Source organism: Hordeum vulgare, chromosome 7H (assembly GCF_904849725.1).
Source record: "Hordeum vulgare subsp. vulgare chromosome 7H, MorexV3_pseudomolecules_assembly, whole genome shotgun sequence".
NCBI classification, from domain to species: Eukaryota; Viridiplantae; Streptophyta; class Magnoliopsida; order Poales; family Poaceae; genus Hordeum; species Hordeum vulgare.
Window position 1 is genome coordinate 578,871,402 of NC_058524.1, and position 21,731 is coordinate 578,893,132.

The 21,731-nt window shown below is 45.8% G+C and overlaps 2 protein-coding genes across 2 annotated transcripts; both read right to left on the reverse strand.

The window, feature by feature from the left end:
- Positions 1–16,623: 16,623 nt before the first annotated feature.
- On the reverse strand, positions 16,624–17,804 carry LOC123409364 (the record flags this gene model as incomplete). The annotated part of the gene is made up of 1 exon (XM_045102290.1): positions 16,624–17,804. A coding segment is annotated over one exon (870 nt), but the record flags the coding sequence as incomplete, so codon positions are not given.
- A 121-nt stretch (positions 17,805–17,925) lies between these two features.
- LOC123409365 lies at positions 17,926–20,662 on the reverse strand. The gene is made up of 2 exons (XM_045102291.1): positions 20,412–20,662; positions 17,926–19,419 (listed from the first exon to the last, which is right to left on the reverse strand). Exons 1-2 carry the CDS (start codon positions 20,660–20,662, stop codon positions 18,237–18,239), a joined length of 1,434 nt encoding a protein of 477 aa, XP_044958226.1. The 3' UTR covers positions 17,926–18,236.
- Positions 20,663–21,731: the final 1,069 nt, after the last annotated feature.

The following is a 21,731-nucleotide window of genomic DNA, read 5'->3' on the forward strand; positions in this document are numbered from 1 at the left end:
TACATGTTTCAACACGGCTAAGGAAAAAGGGGTGAACTTGGGCACATGACAAGTGAGTAAAAAGAGATGGCATCCAAGAAAATGTACTAACTTGTCATTGTATATCCTCTCTTTTATACGCAAGAGAGGATGGAGGGGCGGTGGCCGAGGCCACCTATGTTTGAGACAATGGTATGACACCGCGTAGTATTATCCTTGGGTTCATGACCAATGCTCGTCTTTGAAGCACAAGTGCCATTTGACAATGGCTAAAGTGAAAGACTAGATTGATTTATGCATAATGGGGGGAGGGAGAGTTCATTGAGAGAACAACACTCCCCCTATGTTCATGCCTACATCTAGACCAAGATGGAATGTAAAGTGAGGTGCAATATGCCTAGTTTCAATCCACATTACTTGAATCAATGATATTTAGCTCATGCCTTAACTCCCGGAACCTTGCTTCATCTAGAGGCTTAGTGAAAATATCTACAAGTTGCTCTTCAGTGTGGATGAAGTGAACCTCAATATCACCTAGCTTGATATGTTCACGAATGAAGTGATGACGAATATCAATATGTTTGGTTTTGCTATGTTGCACTGGGTTGAGGGAAATCTTGATGGCGCTTTGATTGTCACATAGAAGAGGCACTTTGTCACAAGTGACACCATAATCCTTTAAAGTTTGCCTCATCCATAGCAATTGTGCACAACAACTTGCAGCTGCCACATACTCAGTTTCGGTGGATGATAAGGAGACGCAGTTCTGCTTCTTTGAAGACCAACTTACCAAAGAGCGACCAAGGAATTGGCATCCTCCAGACGTTGACTTCCTCTCCACACAATCTCCAGCCCAATCTGAGTCAGAATAGCCAACTAGATTGAAGTTTGCTCCTTTGGGATACCAGAGGCCAAAGTTTGGGGTATGAGTCAAATATCGAAAGATTCGTTTGACAGCCATGTAATGACCTTCTTTTGGTGCGGATTGAAACCGTGCACATATCCCTACACTCAACATAATATCCGGTCTAGATGCACAGAGGTAAAGGAGGGATCCAATCATGGAGCGGTATACCTTTTGATCCACTGCTTTACCATTGGGATCACTGTCAAGCTTGCATCTGGTTGGCATGGGGAACTTGACCGGTTTGACATCTTCGAGCTCGAACCGTTTGAGCATGTCTTGAGTGTACTTGGCTTGTTTGATGAATGTCCCTTCTAGACCTTGTTTAATCTCGAACCCGAGGAAAAACTTCAACTCTCCCATCATGGACATCTCAAACTTCTCAGTCATTAGTGCAACAAATTCTTCATTGAGTGAAATGTTAGGAGAGCCAAAGATAATATCATCAACATATAGTTGGCATATGAACAAATCCCCTTTAACCCTCTTAGTAAAAAGAGTGGGATCAATCTTCCCAATTTCAAACCCACGATCTTGTAACAACTCAGTAAGGTACTCATACCACGCGCGCGGGGCTTGTTTAAGGCCATAGAGTGCCTTATTGAGTTTGTACACATGATTGGGGAGCTTGGGATGTTCGAATCCCGGGGCTTGTTTGACATATACCAACTCATTCAAAGGACCATTAAGAAATGCACTTTTCACATCCATTTGCTGTAATTTGAAGTTATGATGAGAAGCAAATGCAAGTAACATGCGAATAGATTCTAGACGAGCAACAGGGGCAAAGGTTTCACCGTAGTCGATACCCTCGACTTGGGAGTAGCCTTGAGCCACCAATCTTGCCTTGTTTCGAATCACAATTCCATTTGCATCTTGCTTGTTCTTGAATATCCATTTGGTCCCGATGACATTATGTTCCTTCGTTGGCCGAGGCACTAAATCCCAGACTTGGTTGCGCTCGAAGTTGTTAAGTTCTTCGTGCATGGCCATAAGCCAATCCTCATCATCGAGCGCTTCCTGTACCTGTTGAGGTTCACAATACGAGACAAACGCGTGATGCTCACAATAATTCCAAAGCTGTTGACGGGTAGATACTCCCCTTTTTAAACTGCCAAGAACATTCTTCATAAGATGTGACTTGGCTTTCAGCTTGTTCGCATTCTTGGCTGCTCGACGCTCCAAGAGTTCTTCATTAGATAACGGAGGAGCATCGACTTGTTTCTTTTGTTTTCCCTTGCGTCTTGAGCCAGTTGTTGGAGCTCCAGACGGGAATTGTGAGACAGTCTCCTGATCATCTTGTCCTTCGACTTGAGCAGGTTCACTAGTTTGATCTTGTATTAGTGGTTGCTCTTGATCTTGATCTTGTGCTGGTTCCGGGTCTTGGAGTAGAGCTTGAATATCATGGGGCATATCACCATTGTTAGGCAATTGATCTTGACCGTGAGCTTGATCAGCTTGTTGAGAGTCTTCTCTTTGTTCATCGGAAGCGTGTGGGGCTTGTGGGGGTGATGGCTCCACTTGAGTAGAGCATTGTCCTTCTCCTTCGGCCACAAGGGGTTCCTCAATGGGGAGTATTTGACCAATCCCCATTCTTCTTATGGCTTCGGGAGGAATTTCATCACCTATATCACAAAGACCACTTCGCTCCACTTGGGAGCCATTATTTTCGTCAAACTCTACGTTACACGTCTCCTCAATTAGTCCGGTGGACTTGTTGAGGACACGGTAAGCATGAGAGTTTGTAGCATAACCAACAAAGATACCCTCATGTGCTCTAGAATCAAATTTAGCAAACCGAGCTCCCTTTTTGAGAATGAAACACTTACAACCGAATACCCGGAAGTACTTGAGATTGGGTTTGTTTCCAGTTAGAATCTCATACGGAGTCTTGTTCAAGCCTTTGCGGATGTAGAGCCGATTGGACGCATGACATGCTGTGTTGATGGCCTCTGCCCAGAAGTTGTATGGAGATTTGAATTCTGCCATCATTGTTCTTGCAGCGTCTATCAAGGTCCGATTCTTCCTTTCTGCCACGTCGTTTTGCTGAGGGGTATATGGTGCAGAATATTGGTGCTTTATTCCCTCATCACCTAGAAACTCATCGAGGGTGTAGTTCTTGAACTCGGTGCCGTTGTCACTCCTAATCATCAAGATCTTTGCTTCATGTTGACGTTGCGCTTCATTAGCAAAGTTGATGACCGTTTGTTGAGTTTCACTCTTCCTTTTGAAGAAATATACCCAGGTATATCTTGAGTAGTCGTCAACAATCACTAAGCAATATTTTCTGCCTCCAAGACTATCAAATGTTGGAGGACCAAACAGATCCATATGGAGAAGTTCCAATGGCCTCTTAGTGTAGATAAGAGTCGTTGGACGATGAGCAGTTTCATGAATCTTTCCTTCAATGCAAGCACTGCAAACACGATCTTTAGCAAAGCTCACATTTGTTAGTCCACGAACATGGTCCCCTGTCAGAAGACTTTGCAAAGATCTCATATTGACATGAGCTAAACGGCGATGCCAAAGCCAGCCCACGTCGACTTTAGCCATTAAACATGTCGCAGTCTTAGTAGGTCGCTTTGAGAAGTTCACCACATAGAGACCATTTTCGACATGTCCAACATAGGCTACTTTAAGAGTCTTGCTCCTTAGGAGGACCACAATGTCAATATTAAAGAATGTGGAAAAACCCATGATTGCAAGTTGACGAACCGAAAGTAAATTGTAGGCAAGTGACTCAACAAGCATGACCTTCTCAATAGATAAATCTTGAGAGACGACCACCTTACCAAATCCCAATACCTTTGACGAGGATGCATTGGCGAATTGGACATGGGTGGGCATAGATGGAGAAGGATGCACATCCACCACTAAGTCCTTGCTTCCGGTCATATGATTTGTTGCTCCACTATCGAGCAACCATGACACCCCACTGGAAGCAAACTCTTGCAATAGATCAAGGCTTGGTTTTAGGTACCCATGTTTTAATGGGTCCTTTCATGTTAGAGACAAGGGTCTTAGGAACCCAGATAGCCCATTCAATATCTTCATCGTAGGAACCAACAAATCTGGCATAAACATGCCCATCACTAGCACAACATAACACATAAGAGGAATTGAGTTTGCCGGCTGTGTTAGTAGGAGCGGTTTTGCCCTTCTTGGGGTTCCCATAGTCCACCTTGTTCCTGTTCACCTTCTGAGTCCCCTCACCCTCTTTGACAAAGATGTCCATGAGGGTGAGAGATCGTTTGTCCTTGTTCTTCCTTTTACCTTTTGACTTGGAGGTAATTCCAAGTCCTTCCTTTCCTACAACACCCTTTTGAGTGCTCAAGAGATCGTTGAGACTCTTCTCACCTTGTCTGCATGCCACAAGGCCCTTCTCAAGTTTCTCCTTTAACTTGGCATTTTCCTCCACAAGATGAACATGCTCACAACAGGGGTTAGTTGCACAAGTATTATCAATTAACACAAAGGGAGGACAAGTAGAGATCTCCTTGGTAAGCTTTGCTTGGAGTTGATCATGAGACTCTTTCAGAGAGAAATGAACACGTTTCAAGGCTTTGTGGGCCTTGTCAAGTACGTCAAACTCTTCTTTGAGTCTGTCACGGCCAACCTCAAGAGCATACTTTTCAGATTTCAGCATGCGAGTAAGAACAACATCATGATCTAGTTTCTTTTGCATTTTAGCGCAGTCATCGTTATATGACTCCTCAAGAGCCAAACGAAGAGTGCGCTCTTCTTCTAGAGCACTAGATAATTCGGCAATTTCATCGGCATAGTCATGGCTATGTCCCTGAAGCTCGGAGATGGTATCCTCATGAGACTCAATGAGGTCAGTGGCCTCACCCAGTTGTTCCAAGAGAGCAACAAAGTGCTTCTTGGGTTCTCCCTTAATAGTGCATAGAAACTTATCAAGATCATGCTCATTAAGTTCTCCAACATCACTATCTTCTACACAATTTAACAATGAAGGAGCAGAAGCAATGTTGGTCTTAATGATGGGAGTTACCTGATTGGTACCTTTTGCCATGAGGCACTTGGTGATGTGGTTCTCGTTGGGGGCGTTGAAGAGAGACACCTTCTGGGAAGAGGTAGTGGCAATAGCAACAGTTGCCGTTGCCACTGTATCATCATCATCACCATCATCATCAAAAGGATACTCCTCCAGGGCCACCATCCCTTTTGGGTGAGGTTTCTTCACAAAGTTGTTCTTGATTGGAAATGATGTGGTTTTGTCTTTGCGAATGAGCTTGCCTCCGTTGTCTTCCCTTTTCTCATAGGGACATTCTGCCACGAAGTGACTCACGTTGCCACAGTTATAACATGTCCTTACTCGTTGTTTGGGTTTGAATCCACTTGAGTTGTTCTTGGTGAAGGTGGGTCTTGAGTTCCTTTTATTTCCCCAGAATTGCCTTGATGTAAGAGCCATGTGCTCATGATAAGCATACTTTGTGTCTTCAGGGCAACTCTCTTCTTCCTCATCTTCTTCTTCTTCTTCAAGCACTGCTCTTGCTTTCAATGCAAGGTTGGGTGAAGTGGTTTTTGATAGGACACGAGCAAGTGCATTGTCGGCTATCTCGTTCATGATTGACATTGCAATGAACTCATCCAACACTTCACTGGAAGACAAGGAGTGGAAGTCTGGCCGCTGACGAATGACAGATGGCATGGCTTTATTGAAAGGCATGATGGCTTTGAGAAACTTGCGCTTGACCCATGTATCATCCACATCCTTACTCCCATGATCCTTTAGTGCCACAGCAATAGCAGTCACCCTCCGATAGAGATCACGAGGGTCCTCGTCTTCCTTCATCACAAACTCATCGGCCTTATCAAGTATCACTTCATAGTTGGATATTTGAATACTTGAGCTTCCCTTGTACAACACCATAATATGCTCCCAACAATCCTTGGCCAATGTGAAGGGACGTAAGCGGGGAAGATCTTCAGGTGGCACAGCAGACTGGAGAATAAACAACGCAGAGTGATTATATTGATTGTCTGCATCTTCTCTTGGAGTGAGGTTGCTTGGGTCATGGGGATAATATCCTTGCTCGATAATTTTCCACAAATTTGTTGAGCTGTGATTCAAATGGGACTTAATAGAAAATACCCAGTTAGCAAAGTCACCTTTCACAAGTTTAGGAGGAGGACCAACAGGATTAAGACGAGGTGCGAGAACGGGTCCTCCATAGGCCATGGGAGGTGGAACTGAGGCATATGTTCCAGTCCCATCCTTTTCGTGAGGTGAAGCCGGTCGCATACCTTTAGCCGCTTCCTTAGAGGAGTTGGCCTCCGAATCGGAAATGGTGGGTTTAACCACTAAAGCCGGTTCGGGTGAACTTTTTAGACCCTCAATTAATTCCTTAAGCATGTTTTTGACTTCGCTCGTCAAGGACGTCTTGAGGGCTGCCATAGTCGTATTCGAGTCGTCCCTTGTGACCGAAGTCAAGTCCATGTCCTCGGGTTGCCCATGGTTAACTTCCTCTCCGCCTTCCATACTCTTCGGGTGGTTAAACCCTTAATAAAGAGACGTGGCTCTGATACCAATTGAAAGGATCGATATGGTTGGCTAGAGGGGGGGGGGGTGAATAGACAACGACCACTTTTTAATTAATCTTAGCAAGTTAAGGTAAACACTATGCGGGTTCACAAATAATATGACAATGAGGTGAACCCTATAGATTCTAACAACGAGAGCTATTAAGACAACTAAGATATAGTCACAAGCAAGAGCAAATACAAAGTAAAGGATAGAGATAACCACAAGTGGAACCGATGGAGACGAGGATGTGTTACCGAAGTTCCTTCCCTTTGACAGGAAGTACGTCTCTGTTGGAGCGGTGTGGAGGCACAATGCTCCCCAAAAAGCCACTAAGGCCACCGTATTCTCCTCACGCCCTCGCACGATGCAAGGTACCGTGATTCCACTATAGGTGCCCTTGAAGGCGGCGACCGAACCTTTACAAACAAGGTTGGGGCAACTCCACACAAAGCTTGGAGGCTCCCAACTAAACCACGAAGCTTCACCACAATGGAATATGGCTTCGAGGTGACCTCAACCGTCTAGGATGCTCAAACACCCAAAAGTAACAAGATCCGCAAGGGATTGGTGGGGGAATCAACTTTTCTCTTGGTGGAAGTGTGGATCTAGACCTTCTCAACCAATCCCTAAAGAATCAACAAGTTTGATTGGCTAGGGAGAGAGATCGGGCACTTTTGAGCTTGTGGAGCAACAATGGAGCTTAGAGAGGTAAGAGATAGGGTTCCTCAGCTAGAAGAACCCTTTATATAGTGGGGGGAATTCAGACCGTTTTCCCACTCTCTGCCCGAGTTCCAGCGGTACTACCGCTGATCAGGAGCGGTACTACCGCTGGATGCAGCGGTACTACCACTGGGCCTCCAGTGGTACTACCGCTGACACCAGCGGTACTACCGCTGGCCCCTTGGTAGTGCACAAGCACTACTACCGCCGGGAAAGTCTTCGCAAAAGGGTCCATCCACGAACTACCACTAGGTAGGTGGAACAAAGCACCTGGAGCGGTACTACCGCCAGCTAGCGGTACTACCGCTGGCTGCAGCGGTACTACCGCCAGCAGTCCAGCGGTACTACCGCTGGGGACCATTTTGCAGAGATACTCAAAACGAATAGGCGAGGGCCGCTCCAAAGATAAGGAAAGGGAGAATGTGAAGTGTGCGTGTGTAAAGATAGATTCCACCCAAACCTTTCCACTACGAATCCCCTCTTAATGGTACGGCTTTCCTATGACTCAAATAAAGAGAATCGTAGAGAGCGTCGTGCTTCCGTTCCAGGAGAGAGGAGACGAGTCGTCTTGTGCCGTTGACGTGTGTTATCTGAAACTTTGACACACACGGTTAGTCCTGTACGGTACTGTCATCAATCACCAAAATTACTTAGGCATAAACTATGCCCCAACAGCCACGTTCAGGCCCTAGGCACAAAGCTGGAAATTTTTATCAAGTTTTTCTTTACCTTAACATCAAGCCCTCAGTTGGGTGTACCTCATACTCTATAGCAAGCAAATGATTCTGACTTCATGAAATGCCATGGATAGACCAACAGAATAATTATAAGAACCTCATGAGATTTTTCCTTTTGGAAAACCACTTCAATGAGCTTCATATTTTTTCGAAAAAATGCAAGAGATTTTGCGTTTCATTGTACTGAAAATAGAGAGAGTTGTTACAATCCTCCTAGGAGGCTATTACAGGTTCCGAAACATAAAATTCAATGAACATCCCATGTTTGGGGGATGGTGGCTCTAAGCCCTATAGCACGAGCGTGTGCCTAGTGAGAGGCTTCGTCTTTAATCTTTGTGAGCATGGTGTCCACCGATGGTTGTCCTCTCTGAAGGGGCGGGGGCTACCTGTGCCGGACTTGGGGGGGTCACACGATGTTGGAGTAGGACCACACGGACGCCTCTCCGTCGAAGTCGAGCCAGCAGTGTGAGCACATGGAGCCTAGGTCGAGGTCACCGGAGCTAGTTTGGATAGCTCTTGTCGTCCTGAATCCAGCAAGCTTGAGTTTGCTCAATCCGGAGCTCATATGCGAAAGTTATGGCGGTTATGGATTTTCTTGTTCTCTTTGTGACTGACCGGTTGTACGGCTGCCATGAGCGGTTGTACCGCTCAACCCTTGGGCAGTTTACCGGCCCAACACCGGTCACGACTGTGTTTAGCTGCGGTTGTACCGCTATATTAAATATAGTCGGTACTACCGGTGTTCCAAGCGGTTGTGGCCCGGTTGTACCGCTATATTAAATATAGTCGGTACTACCGGTGTTCCAATCGGTTGTACCGCTTGGGACTTAGCCACGCCTAGCGGCCAAGTTTCTGTTTTGGTGCGGTTCTTGGGCGGTGGTTGTGTGGTTGTACCGCTATATTACATAAACGTGTTGTATCGCCCACATCACCGGTTGTACCGCCCGTGTGTATTTCTGCACAAAACGAGCAGAATTGTGGGGACCTATTTAAGGGGGTCTTCTTTCCCAACAGTTCCTCATCTCTTGAGCTCGTTTTTGCCCCCCATTGGTGACCTTCTTAGAGATTGCTAACTCTCAATCCCTCCAATGATTCTTGCTCCTTTTTGAGAGAAAAGAGAGAGGAGATGTAGATCCACATTTCCAAAGTACACTACTTATGCTATGTTGGAAATATGCCCTAGAGGCAATAATAAATTAGTTATTATTATATTTCTTAGTTCATGATAATCGTTTATTATCCATGCTATAATTGTATTGATTGGAAACACAATACTTGTGTGGATACATAGAAAAAACACTGTCCCTAGTAAGCCTCTAGTTGACTGGCTCGTTGATCAAAGATGGCCAAGGTTTCCTGGCCATAGGCAAGTGTTGTTACTTGATAACGGGATCACATCATTAGGAGAATCATGTGATGGACTAGACCCAAACTAATAGACGTAGCATGTTGATCGTGTCATTTTGTTGCTACTGTTTTCTGCGTGTCAAGTATTTGTTCCTATGACCATGAGATCATATAACTCACTGACACCGGAGGAATGCTTTGTGTGTATCAAACGTCGCAACGTAACTGGGTGACTATAAAGATGCTCTACAGGTATCTCTGAAGGTGTTAGTTGAGTTAGTATGGATCGAGACTGGGATTTGTCACTCCGTGTGACGGAGAGGTATCTCGGGGCCCACTCGGTAATACAACATCACACACAAGCCTTGCAAGCAATGTGACTTAGTGTAAGTTGCGGGATCTTGTATTACGGAATGAGTAAAGAGACTTGCCGGTAAACGAGATTGAAATAGGTATGCGGATACTGACGATCGAATCTCGGGCAAGTAACATACCGAAGGACAAAGGGAATGACATACGGGATTAGATGAATCCTTGGCACTGAGGTTCAAACGATAAGATCTTCGTAGAATATGTAGGATCCAATATGGGCATCCAGGTCCCGCTATTGGATATTGACCGAGGAGTCTCTCGGGTCATGTCTACATAGTTGTCGAACCCGCAGGGTCTGCACACTTAAGGTTCGACGTTGTTTTATGCGTATTTGAGTTATATGGTTGGTTACCGAATGTTGTTCGGAGTCCCGGATGAGATCACGGACGTCACGAGGGTTTCCGGAATGGTCCGGAAACGAAGATTGATATATAGGATGACCTCATTTGATTACCGGAAGGTTTTCGGAGTTACCGGGAATGTACCGGGAATGACGAATGGGTTCCGGGAGTTCACCGGGGGGGGCAACCCACCCCGGGGAAGTCCATAGGCCTTGGGGGTGGCACACCAGCCCTTAGTGGGCTGGTTGGACAGCCCAAGAAGGCCCTATGCGCCATAGGAAGAAAAAAAAGGAGGAGGTGGGAAAGGGAAGAAGGACTCCACCTTCCAAACCAAGTAGGACTCGGTTTGGGAGGGGGAGACCTTCCCCCTTGGTTCGGCCGACCCCCTTGGGGCTCCTTGAGCCCCAAGGCAAGGCTCCCCCTCTCCCACCTATATATACGGAGGTTTTAGGGCTGATTTGAGACGACTTTTCCACGGCAGCCCGACCACATACCTCCATGGTTTTTCCTCTAGATCGCGTTTCTGCGGAGCTCGGGCGAAGCCCTGCTGAGACAAGATCATCATCAACCTCCGGAGCGCCGTCACGCTGCCGGAGAACTCTTCTACCTCTCCGTCTCTCTTGCTGGATCAAGAAGGCCGAGATCATCGTCGAGCTGTACGTGTGCTGAACGCGGAGGTGCCGTCCGTTCGGCACTAGATCGTGGGACTGATCGCGGGACTGTTCGCGGGGCGGATCGAGGGACGTGAGGACGTTCCACTACATCAACCGCGTTCACTAACGCTTCTGTTGTACGGTCTACAAGGGTACGTAGATCACACATCCCCTCTCGTAGATGGACATCACCATGATAGGTCTTCGTGCGCGTAGGAAATTTTTTGTTTCCCATGCGACGTTCCCCAACAGTGGCATCATGGGCTAGGTTCATGCGTAGATGTCTTCTCGAGTAGAACACAAAAGTTTTTGTGGGCGGTGATGTGCGTTTTGCTACCCTCCTTAGTCTTTTCTTGATTCCGCGGTATTGTTGGATTGAAGCGGCTTGGACCGACATTACTCGTACGCTTACGAGAGACTGGTTTCATCGCTACGAGTAACCCCGTTGCTCAAAGATGACTGGCAAGTGTCAGTTTCTCCAACTTTAGTTGAATCGGATTTGACCGAGGAGGTCCTTGGATGAGGTTAAATAGCAACTCATATATCTCCGCTGTGGTGTTTGCGTAAGTAAGATGCGATCCTACTAGATACCCATGGTCACCACGTAAAACATGCAACAACAAAATTAGAGGACGTCTAACTTGTTTTTGCAGGGTATGCTTGTGATGTGATATGGCCAACGATGTGATGTGATATATTGGATGTATGAGATGATCATGTTGTAATAGATAATATCGACTTGCACGTCGATGGTACGGCAACCGGCAGGAGCCATAGGGTTGTCTTTAAACTAACGTTTGTGCTTGCAGATGCGTTTACTATATTGCTAGGACGTAGCTTTAGTAGTAATAGCATGAGTAGCACGACAACCCCGATGGCGACACGTTGATGGAGATCATGGTGTGACGCCGGTGACAAGAAGATCGTGTCGGTGCTTTGGTGATGGAGATCAAGAAGCGCATGATGATGGCCATATCATGTCACTTATGAATTGCATGTGATGTTAATCCTTTTTGCACCTTATCTTGCTTAGAACGACGGTACATTATGAGGTGATCTCTCACTAAAATTTCAAGACAAAATTGTGTTCTCCCCGACTGTGCACCGTTGCGACAGTTCTTCGTTTCGAGACACCACGTGATGATCGGGTGTGATAGACTCAACGTTCACATACAACGGGTGCAAAACAGTTGCACACGCAGAACACTCGGGTTAAGCTTGACGAGCCTAGCATGTGCAGACATGGCCTCGGAACACATGAGACCGAAAGGTCGAGCATGAATCGTATAGTTGATATGATTAGCATAGAGATGCTTACCACTGAAACTATTCTCGACTCACGTGATGATCGGACTTGAGATAGTGGATTTGGATCATGTACCACTCAAATGACTAGAGAGATGTACTTTTTGAGTGGGAGTTCTTAAGTAATATGATTAATTGAACTAATTGTCATGAACATAGTCTAATGGTCTTTGTGAATTACGATGTAGCTTGCGCTATAGCTCTACTATTATTATATGTTCCTAGAGAAAATTTAGTTGAAAGTTGATAGTAGCAAACTTTGAAGAGGATTGTCCTCGTTGTTGTGCAGAAGGCTTATGTCCTTAATGCACCACTCGGTGTGCTGCACCTCGAGCGTCGTCTGTGGATGCTGTGAACATCCGACATACACGTTTCTGATGACTACACGATAGTTCAGTGCAAAATACTTAGAAGCAAGGCGCCGAAGACGTTTTGAAACGTCACGGAACATAAGTGATGTTCTAAAGAGATGAAATTGTGATTTCATGCTCGTAGAAAAAAAAGGAGGAGGTGGGAAAGGGAAGAAGGACTCCACCTTCCAAACCAAGTAGGACTCGGTATGGTAGGGGGAGACCTTCCCCCTTGGTTCGGCCGACCCCCTTGGGGCTCCTTGAGCCCCAAGGCAAGGCTCCCCCTCTCCCACCTATATATACGGAGGTTTTAGGGCTGATTTGAGACGACTTTTCCACGGCAGCCCGACCACATACCTCCACGGTTTTTCCTCTAGATCGCGTTTCTGCGGAGCTCGGGGCGGAGCCCTACTGAGACAAGATCATCACCAACCTCTGGAGCGCCGTCACGCTGCCGGAGTACTCTTCTACCTCTCCGTCTCTCTTGCTGGATCAAGAAGGCCGAGATCATCGTCGAGCTGTACGTGTGCTGAACGCGGAGGTGCCGTCCGTTCGGCACTAGATCGTGGGACTGATCGCGGGACTGTTCGCGGGGCGGATCGAGGGACGTGAGGACGTTCCACTACATCAACCGCGTTCACTAACGCTTCTGCTGTACGGTCTACAAGGGTACGTAGATCACACATCCCCTCTCGTAGATGGACATCACCATGATAGGTCTTCATGCGCGTAGGAAATTTTTTGTTTCCCATGCGACGTTCCCCAACATGCTAAGCAAGATAAACAACTAAGTGATAACAAGATATATAACATGAAACAATATGGCTATCACAAAGTAAAGTGCATAAGTAAAGGGCTCAGGTAAGTGATAACCGGGGCACGCGGAGACGATGATGTATCCCGAAGTTCACACCCTTGCGGATGCTAATCTTCGTTTGGAGCAGTATGGAGGCACAATGCTCCCCAAGAAGCCATTAGGGCCACCGTAATCTCCTCACGCCTCCGCACAATGCACGATGACATGATTCCACTAAGGGACCCTTGAGGGTGATCACCGAACCATACAAACAAGGTTGGGGCAATCTCCACAACTTAATTGGAGGCTCCCAACAACACCAAGAAGCTTCACCACAATGGATTATAGCTCCGAGGTGATCTCAAATGCTCGTGGCAATCTCCACAACCTAATTGGAGACGCCGACGCTTGCCCGGAGCTTTACACCACAATGATTGAGCTCCGAGGCACCATCATCCATCTAGGGCGCCAAAGCACCCAAGAGGGACAAGCTCTAGGGAACCAAGCACCAAAGAGTAATAAGCTTCTCAACTTTTCACTTCCATGTATCACCATGGAGAACTCAAACCGATGCAACTAATGCAATGGCAAGAACACACGAAGTGGTCGAATCCCTCACACTCAAATCCCTTGATAACAACAAAAGTTATGGAGGAATGTGAGAGAAAGAACAAGGAGCTCACAAAGAAATTCAAGATCTAGATCCAAGGGGATCCCCTCAGATATAAGAGAAAGTGATTGGTGGAAATGTGAATCTAGATCTCCTCTCTCTTTTCCCTCAAGAACTAGCAAGTATCATTGGAGGGATTGAGAGTTAGCAAGCTTGAAGAAGGTCAACAATGAGGGAAGAACACGAGCTCAAGAGTTGGGGACCAATGGGAAAGAAGACCCCCTTTCATAGGTCCCTACGAATCTGCATGTTTTGTGCACAAAAACATAGGAGCGATACAACCGCTATAAGTACCAGTACAACCGCCAGGACCGAACACGGGTGGTGGCTAAGTCCCGAGCGGTACAACCGCTCTGGACACTGGTACAACCACTCAAAATGAGTTGACCAGAACAACCGGGCCACCACCTCCCAAGTACCGCACCAAAACAGAGACTAGTCTGGTGGTGGGGCGGTACCGGGCCGGTACAACCGCCTGAAGCCGCCTCATAGGGGTTAGCCAGATTTTGGCGGTACAACCGTTGGCAACAACCTAAGAGCAGCAACCCGATGGTATCACTACTGGGGCGGTAGGTGCACCGTGCACCGGACGTACCGACCAAGCGGTACAACCACCCGGACAAGTGGTACAACCGCTCGCAAGAAAACAGGTAAGACCAAAAGTGCCATAACTTTTGCAAATGAGCACTGAATTGAGAAAACTCAATCTTGTTGGATTCAGGATGATAATAGCTATCCAACATCGACCTCTAGAACTCACAAAGAGAAACACCAAATAAGAACCAAGAAAGATGATGCAAGGATGCAAATGGTTTTAGCTCTCAGCGAATGATACGATCAAGCTATCCTATAACCCAGTCTCCCAACTACCACCATGAGACCGATAAAATAGAAAACCTATCAAGGGCAAACATATACCTTGCACATAGTCCACTTGAGCTAGATGATGACGATCTTGACTTCCTCAAGATGGACCACCTTTCTTGATTGCGTTGGCTCGATGAAGACTAGTTGGTTGCTCCCCATACTCATTATGGGCGATCCACTCTTCGACACATCTTCACAAGTCCATTGTCACCACAATGGACGCAAATATTCAAGCATGATCTCTTCATGATGCTCCACTTGAACTTGCACACCGCAATCTTACATGGGTTGAATGAGATCTCCCTCTTAACGCAAGCCCATGAAAACACACCTAACCCCATATAGAACTCTCGCGAAGATCATGGGTTAGTACACAAAGTGTAATGGACAATGCTTACCATACCATGAGATCACTTGATCCCTCTCGGTACATCTTGTATGCTTTTTGTGTTGATCAACTTGATTCACTATTTGATTTAGTCTTAATCAACCTTGTGTCTTTGTGACTAATATTTGGATAAAACCTTGAGTACCACCTTGGTCATCATATAAACTCCTTGAAACCAATAAATGAACTTCAATAAGTGCCTATAGACAATTCCTTCAAATATAACTCAAGACAACCATTAGTCCATAGGGATTGTCATCAATTACCAAAACCACGTATGGAGAAATATGCTCTAACAGAATCAACTAGTTCAAATTCGTGTTATGCAATGTAGTTTGAACTAATTGTGCTATCTATGGTTATATGTTTGTTATTTGATATAGTTCGAATCAAATTGGGCTATCAATGATCAAATACGTGCCATTTTTTTATGGAGTTAAATTGAGTTTGGCTAGTATCTGCTTTTTTAGAAGATCAAATACAAGAAGTTAAGGTATAAGAGGCCATATAAAGGCCTAAATTTTAAGGGATCGACTAGAGAAGCTCTAAAAAGTGACGACTATATGGCGCTTTAAGTGTCAATGGGGCATCCGGCAAATTTTTCCTGATAGAAAGGACACGTTGATCTAATAAGCTCAAAATCAATGACCGAGCACCATTTTGGAACCAGAGGTCATATGGTAAGTCTCGCGGAGACCAAGGATATCTTGGGAACAAACCAACTTCAGTCATCTCACTCAAAGTTGGATCAGGATTGATGTCGAAACCACGCAAAGAAGAAAGCGCGACACTTTGGTTCATCTAAACGATGAAATTTTTCTTTATATATAAAGTTGTCCCTGTCTTTCGATAAGATGGTGGATTCGTTTTGACGATCCGACTACGAACATGTGAGGGTGTCGCGCCTTAGCTATTGCTAAACCAACTCCGAAAGGTTATTGATCACGTCGGAGCACGATCAACCTGACCATGAAGGTCTGTTTCCTGCACGCAAACGAAGAACAAGCAAGAAACTAAGATTGCAATCAAGATATTGCGAATATAAGAGGAAAGCTTTATTGATGAATATAAGAGGAAATCCATCATATCCCGGTAGGGAGATCTGCTTATAATACTCTTACACCAGTCTTGTTTACGAACCTTCAAACTCAAGGGTATCTAAACTCGGAACATGTTTTGTGTTTCAGCAGTGGTGATTGTAAACTTGAAAGACACCGTGAATGAAGACTATGACGAATGTTTTCAAACTCAATGCTTCAAGATCATTTCAAAACATCTTAAATACTATATCAATCAATAGAACAAAGATGCTCTGCTTATTTTTGACCGCGTATCCTGATTTTGCACAAGGTGAGGAGAGCAATTTTCGACAGCGTATCTTGATTTTGCACAAGGTGAGGAGAGCAATTGCTCTGCCTTGCAAGCTCACAAGCAAAACTGCAATTGCACAATGAACAAACACATGGAAAAATCTTGTAAACGATGGCTTCCAATCCTCATCTACTAGGCTATGTGTGCTGTTTAATGTTTAGTCGCCCCAGCTTTAGAGAAAAAGTAGAGCTTAATACCGCGATGACCAAACATTGCATAATGCTAAAACTTGTATATTAAAAAAAGAACAGCCAGACTGTGAGTACAAATTTCTATACGGCAGAAAACACAATTAAGGGGAAAATACATGGAAGCGGAAACATTTCGGTACAAGCTTCTGAAGTCATTCCAAGACATAGATTGGGGCCATGCATCAAATGGCAAAATACAAATGCAATTCTGATGTTTAGTTTTTCACCACATTACAACCAGGCAACCAGCCATGTCGATGCATATGAAATGGCCTTGAACACCGTACCAGGTGAGGAAACCATTGCAGTTGCAGGAGCTGATCGCTAACTAATAAAGTTAAAACAGCAGAAACAGCCAGCGCTTGTGCAAGACTAGCCAAAACCCTTCAGCGACATCACAGGCTAGTACCATAGACTAAATTGGGGTACAGCCAGAGGCTAGCCAGATGACTGCAGCCAAACGGGATTGCAACACCATAATAAAGGCTGTGAACAACGTCTTTTCGCACTCGCTGGCCAACCTCAACAGCGGTCCAAGTTTCGTCGGGATCATCAGATAGCTTGGCAACATAAACACAGTTACTTTTTCCTCCCCATCTTTCAGGGCTCATGCAAGAAAATGCAGGATTCCTCCTATCAAGGCTAACAAACAGAGCTTGATTTTCCAGCTTCTCCTTCTTCACCCACTTGGCTGGCTCGACAGAAAAGTCAAGGTGAAAGACCTCAAAGAAGCGATAACACGAGCGATCCAACTCGTCGCACCCTATGCAGAGGTCAAGCATGAGAAGCATGTCACCAGAGGCCACCAACCATGGGCTAATAAAAAAGGACTTCGGGTCCGGTGCGATTTTTACTTTCTGCATGCTGAATTCAGGTGACAAGCGTATGGTGTGGAGCCTCACATTGACATCCATGACAAAGATGACACCTTTGAACAACACTATCTGACGGATGCGTTCTTCTTTAAGAGCAAGAGGGTGTTCTGACCACGAGTTTGTTCCAACTTGCCACTCAAACATGGAGGTTCTCAAGCACAGGAGGAGGCGTGAGTTGGGTGAAGTAAGTGGACCTGTAAGAATGCCTATGCCACAAAAGTACCCAAGGCGGTTGTTGGATGGAATTTTGGGGGGTTTCACCTTGGTACCATTGTGCACATCGACAAGGAGGCAGTGCTCCTCATAGGAGAAGATAAGATACCCATATGAGCAGCCCAAATAGTTCATCTGATTTGGAGTGTTTTGGGGCACAGAACAACAAAGGGATACGTTTTAGTCGCCCCAGCTTTAGAGAAAAAGTAGAGCTTAATACCGCGATGACCAAACATTGCATAATGCTAAAACTTGTATATTAAAAAAAGAACAGCCAGACTGTGAGTACAAATTTCTATACGGCAGAAAACACAATTAAGGGGAAAATACATGGAAGCGGAAACATTTCGGTACAAGCTTCTGAAGTCATTCCAAGACATAGATTGGGGCCATGCATCAAATGGCAAAATACAAATGCAATTCTGATGTTTAGTTTTTCACCACATTACAACCAGGCAACCAGCCATGTCGATGCATATGAAATGGCCTTGAACACCGTACCAGGTGAGGAAACCATTGCAGTTGCAGGAGCTGATCGCTAACTAATAAAGTTAAAACAGCAGAAACAGCCAGCGCTTGTGCAAGACTAGCCAAAACCCTTCAGCGACATCACAGGCTAGTACCATAGACTAAATTGGGGTACAGCCAGAGGCTAGCCAGATGACTGCAGCCAAACGGGATTGCAACACCATAATAAAGGCTGTGAACAACGTCTTTTCGCACTCGCTGGCCAACCTCAACAGCGGTCCAAGTTTCGTCGGGATCATCAGATAGCTTGGCAACATAAACACAGTTACTTTTTCCTCCCCATCTTTCAGGGCTCATGCAAGAAAATGCAGGATTCCTCCTATCAAGGCTAACAAACAGAGCTTGATTTTCCAGCTTCTCCTTCTTCACCCACTTGGCTGGCTCGACAGAAAAGTCAAGGTGAAAGACCTCAAAGAAGCGATAACACGAGCGATCCAACTCGTCGCACCCTATGCAGAGGTCAAGCATGAGAAGCATGTCACCAGAGGCCACCAACCATGGGCTAATAAAAAAGGACTTCGGGTCCGGTGCGATTTTTACTTTCTGCATGCTGAATTCAGGTGACAAGCGTATGGTGTGGAGCCTCACATTGACATCCATGACAAAGATGACACCTTTGAACAACACTATCTGACGGATGCGTTCTTCTTTAAGAGCAAGAGGGTGTTCTGACCACGAGTTTGTTCCAACTTGCCACTCAAACATGGAGGTTCTCAAGCACAGGAGGAGGCGTGAGTTGGGTGAAGTAAGTGGACCTGTAAGAATGCCTATGCCACAAAAGTACCCAAGGCGGTTGTTGGATGGAATTTTGGGGGGTTTCACCTTGGTACCATTGTGCACATCGACAAGGAGGCAGTGCTCCTCATAGGAGAAGATAAGATACCCATATGAGCAGCCCAAATAGTTCATCTGATTTGGAGTGTTTTGGGGCACAGAACAACAAAGGGATACGTTTTTCTGGGTAGGATCACTCAGCTTCCATTTGCAGTCAGATAAAAGGACAGGCTTAATACCAGCGCTATGCGGACGAGCATAAAGATTTGGTTTTAGGTGCAAAGGCGGAAAGTTGAAGGTATAAATAGACGGGAAGGAAGAAACTGCAATGCGCCAAGAGCGGCAGGTGCCTATAAAAGCAAGGAAGTCATGGAAGGAGTTAAAAAGAGCAATGATTTCATGAAGCAGGGTGTCCAGGAGATCTGCACAAACATGAGGTTCAGGCGAAGGCGAGGAGGTAGAGCCAGAGGTTCCTAGAACAGCAACTTCCCTGTCCAAGAAAAAAATCCAATTGATCAGAATAAAAAAGTGCAAAACATATTATAAAGATATACATATAACTAATAAACTGCCAGTAGGCTTTAACTTAACAGAAAGGCAAACAGAGAGTGTTTATTTAAGCTTGCTAAATTTCCACCAGTACAACATAAGCCGGAACCACCTACAGCTTGATTTTTTTTCCCACAATGGCATAACTATAATATTTTTCAGTGTGCCAACCAGATGTACAATTTATTATTTCAAATCATGGCAGAGTTTTTTTTTTTTTTTTTGCAGAGTATCCTCAAACAGGCAGTAGTACTATCAGTACTCACAACGGTGATACTCACCAGAGGCGTTTTTCCTTGATTTTACTTTGGATCCAACCGACCCGCCTAATAAACCAACTTACATCAAGAGATGAATATAACAATTTCCATTATATAAAGAGGGCGATAAGCATGTTGCATGTTTATGTGGACAACTTTGATTGTTTTTAGTTTATCCTTTGTCAATAATCGGCTTCACCATAAAAAATATCCAGAAAACCACATTTGACGTTACGTTCCAATTCGTCACTAGACCAAGTGACCATAGTTCAATGCAGGATTTAGAAGTGATCTGCAATTGACTTGTTCCATGTTAGACCATACACACTGCATCAGAGTATTCTTAAACTACACCTACACGCCTTACGGACCGCGTTACTCCAATTCAGAAATTCACCAAAATACCCTACATATCACTGCCACTGCCAGTTTATCTATCATCAATATCCCTACTAGTTAACCAAAATGCACCACAAAAATAACTACTAATTCACCAAAAGAATCTTGAAATTTCACTACTGATTCACTAAAGCGGCAGTGCTGATCGATTGATGCGTGACCGGTGTTGTTCACCCCCTTATTACCTCAACGTAAACAGATCATAATCAATAATGGTAATGGGTAGCGGAAAGAGAGTCAGGCAAGGTTAGGGTCTAAGGTGGAGGGTACTGACCTGGAGCTGAGAGTGGCGGGTTCCGGCGGTGAGGGTTCGGCGGCCAGCCGCAGAGCGCGATCTCTTCTACGCCGTCGAGAGCGGATGCCGGCCATCCGCGCGCCACGCCCCTCCGCGACGTCGTCGGCGAAGAGAAGGAGGCGGCGGAGCTCGTCGGTGCGGCAAAGAGGAACTCGCGTCTCCTTCACGAGAAGGCCTTTGAGGACGCGGGCTGTAGGCATGGGCTGGATCCACCAAATAGGCTGGCCCATTTCCCTTTTCGGTTTTCCCTTCCTCTCTGAAAACAAGGTTTATAGATTCTGTCTAAAGTTTGTTTGAAGTAATAAAAACGTTCAAAGTAGATACTTTTATTGTATGGGAGCAATTTTAACAAAAACAATCCGCGCAAAGGGAATTGTAAGGATATCATAAACGATTGATTTTGCAAGATGATAATGCCATCTTCTCCCCGTCGGCATGTTTGTTAGGCCTGGCGCGAATGACTTTCTAGTGTTGAGTGCCACTAGTAGAAAAGAAAAAAACAATCAAATGGAAAAGTAGGCATCAGCAGATTGCAGACAAGATGAGTAGATGTATCACAAGATTTATCTATCTAATTTTTTTCTTTGTCGAGGCGGATGGTCGAGGACAACATCGAACTATGCTCATTGCACGCTATCGATACAAACAAATCCTTACAAGGAAATAAAAAGTACATCCAACTTCTTAGGGGTACCAAGATCTTCGTCCTTCTGTATCCACGAGAAAAAAAGAATCATATGCCCTCCTCTATCTTTCCCTAATAATAAATCAGCTACTGCTTCTGTCGTACGTCGTGGTAATTTTACATAAAAGTCCTTGTAGTTTCTGGTAATAGAACCCACCGTCCCTCTTTAAGTGGCATCTGGAAAAGCGTTTCATTCTTGCAAATAGACCCTGCAGTTTTCGTGCCCCGCTAAAGCCGAGAGGCTGGAGAGAAAGCGAAGCGCGGCGCGGGGCGGACGGAGCGAGCCAGCGACCGCGTTAGTCATCGATCGCCTCCGCCCCCTCCCACTCCCCCGCACCCCACGAATCCTACCGGTGCGCCTTGGATCTACCGGAGATTGCGGAGGAGGACGCGGCGACTGCGGCTGCGGCTGGGGCGCAGGCGGTGCAGCTGATCGACGGTGAGGGCGAGTTCGTGGGCGACTCGGCGGAGCGGTTCATGACGGTCGCGGGCGTCGCCGGTTGCGGGCTCTCCTACGCCGTCGTCTCCATCATGGGCCCCCACAGCAGCGGTACCTACGGACGTACACTGCGCACGAATGCCCGTCGCGTCCGCTGGATCGTATGGCGTGCTCC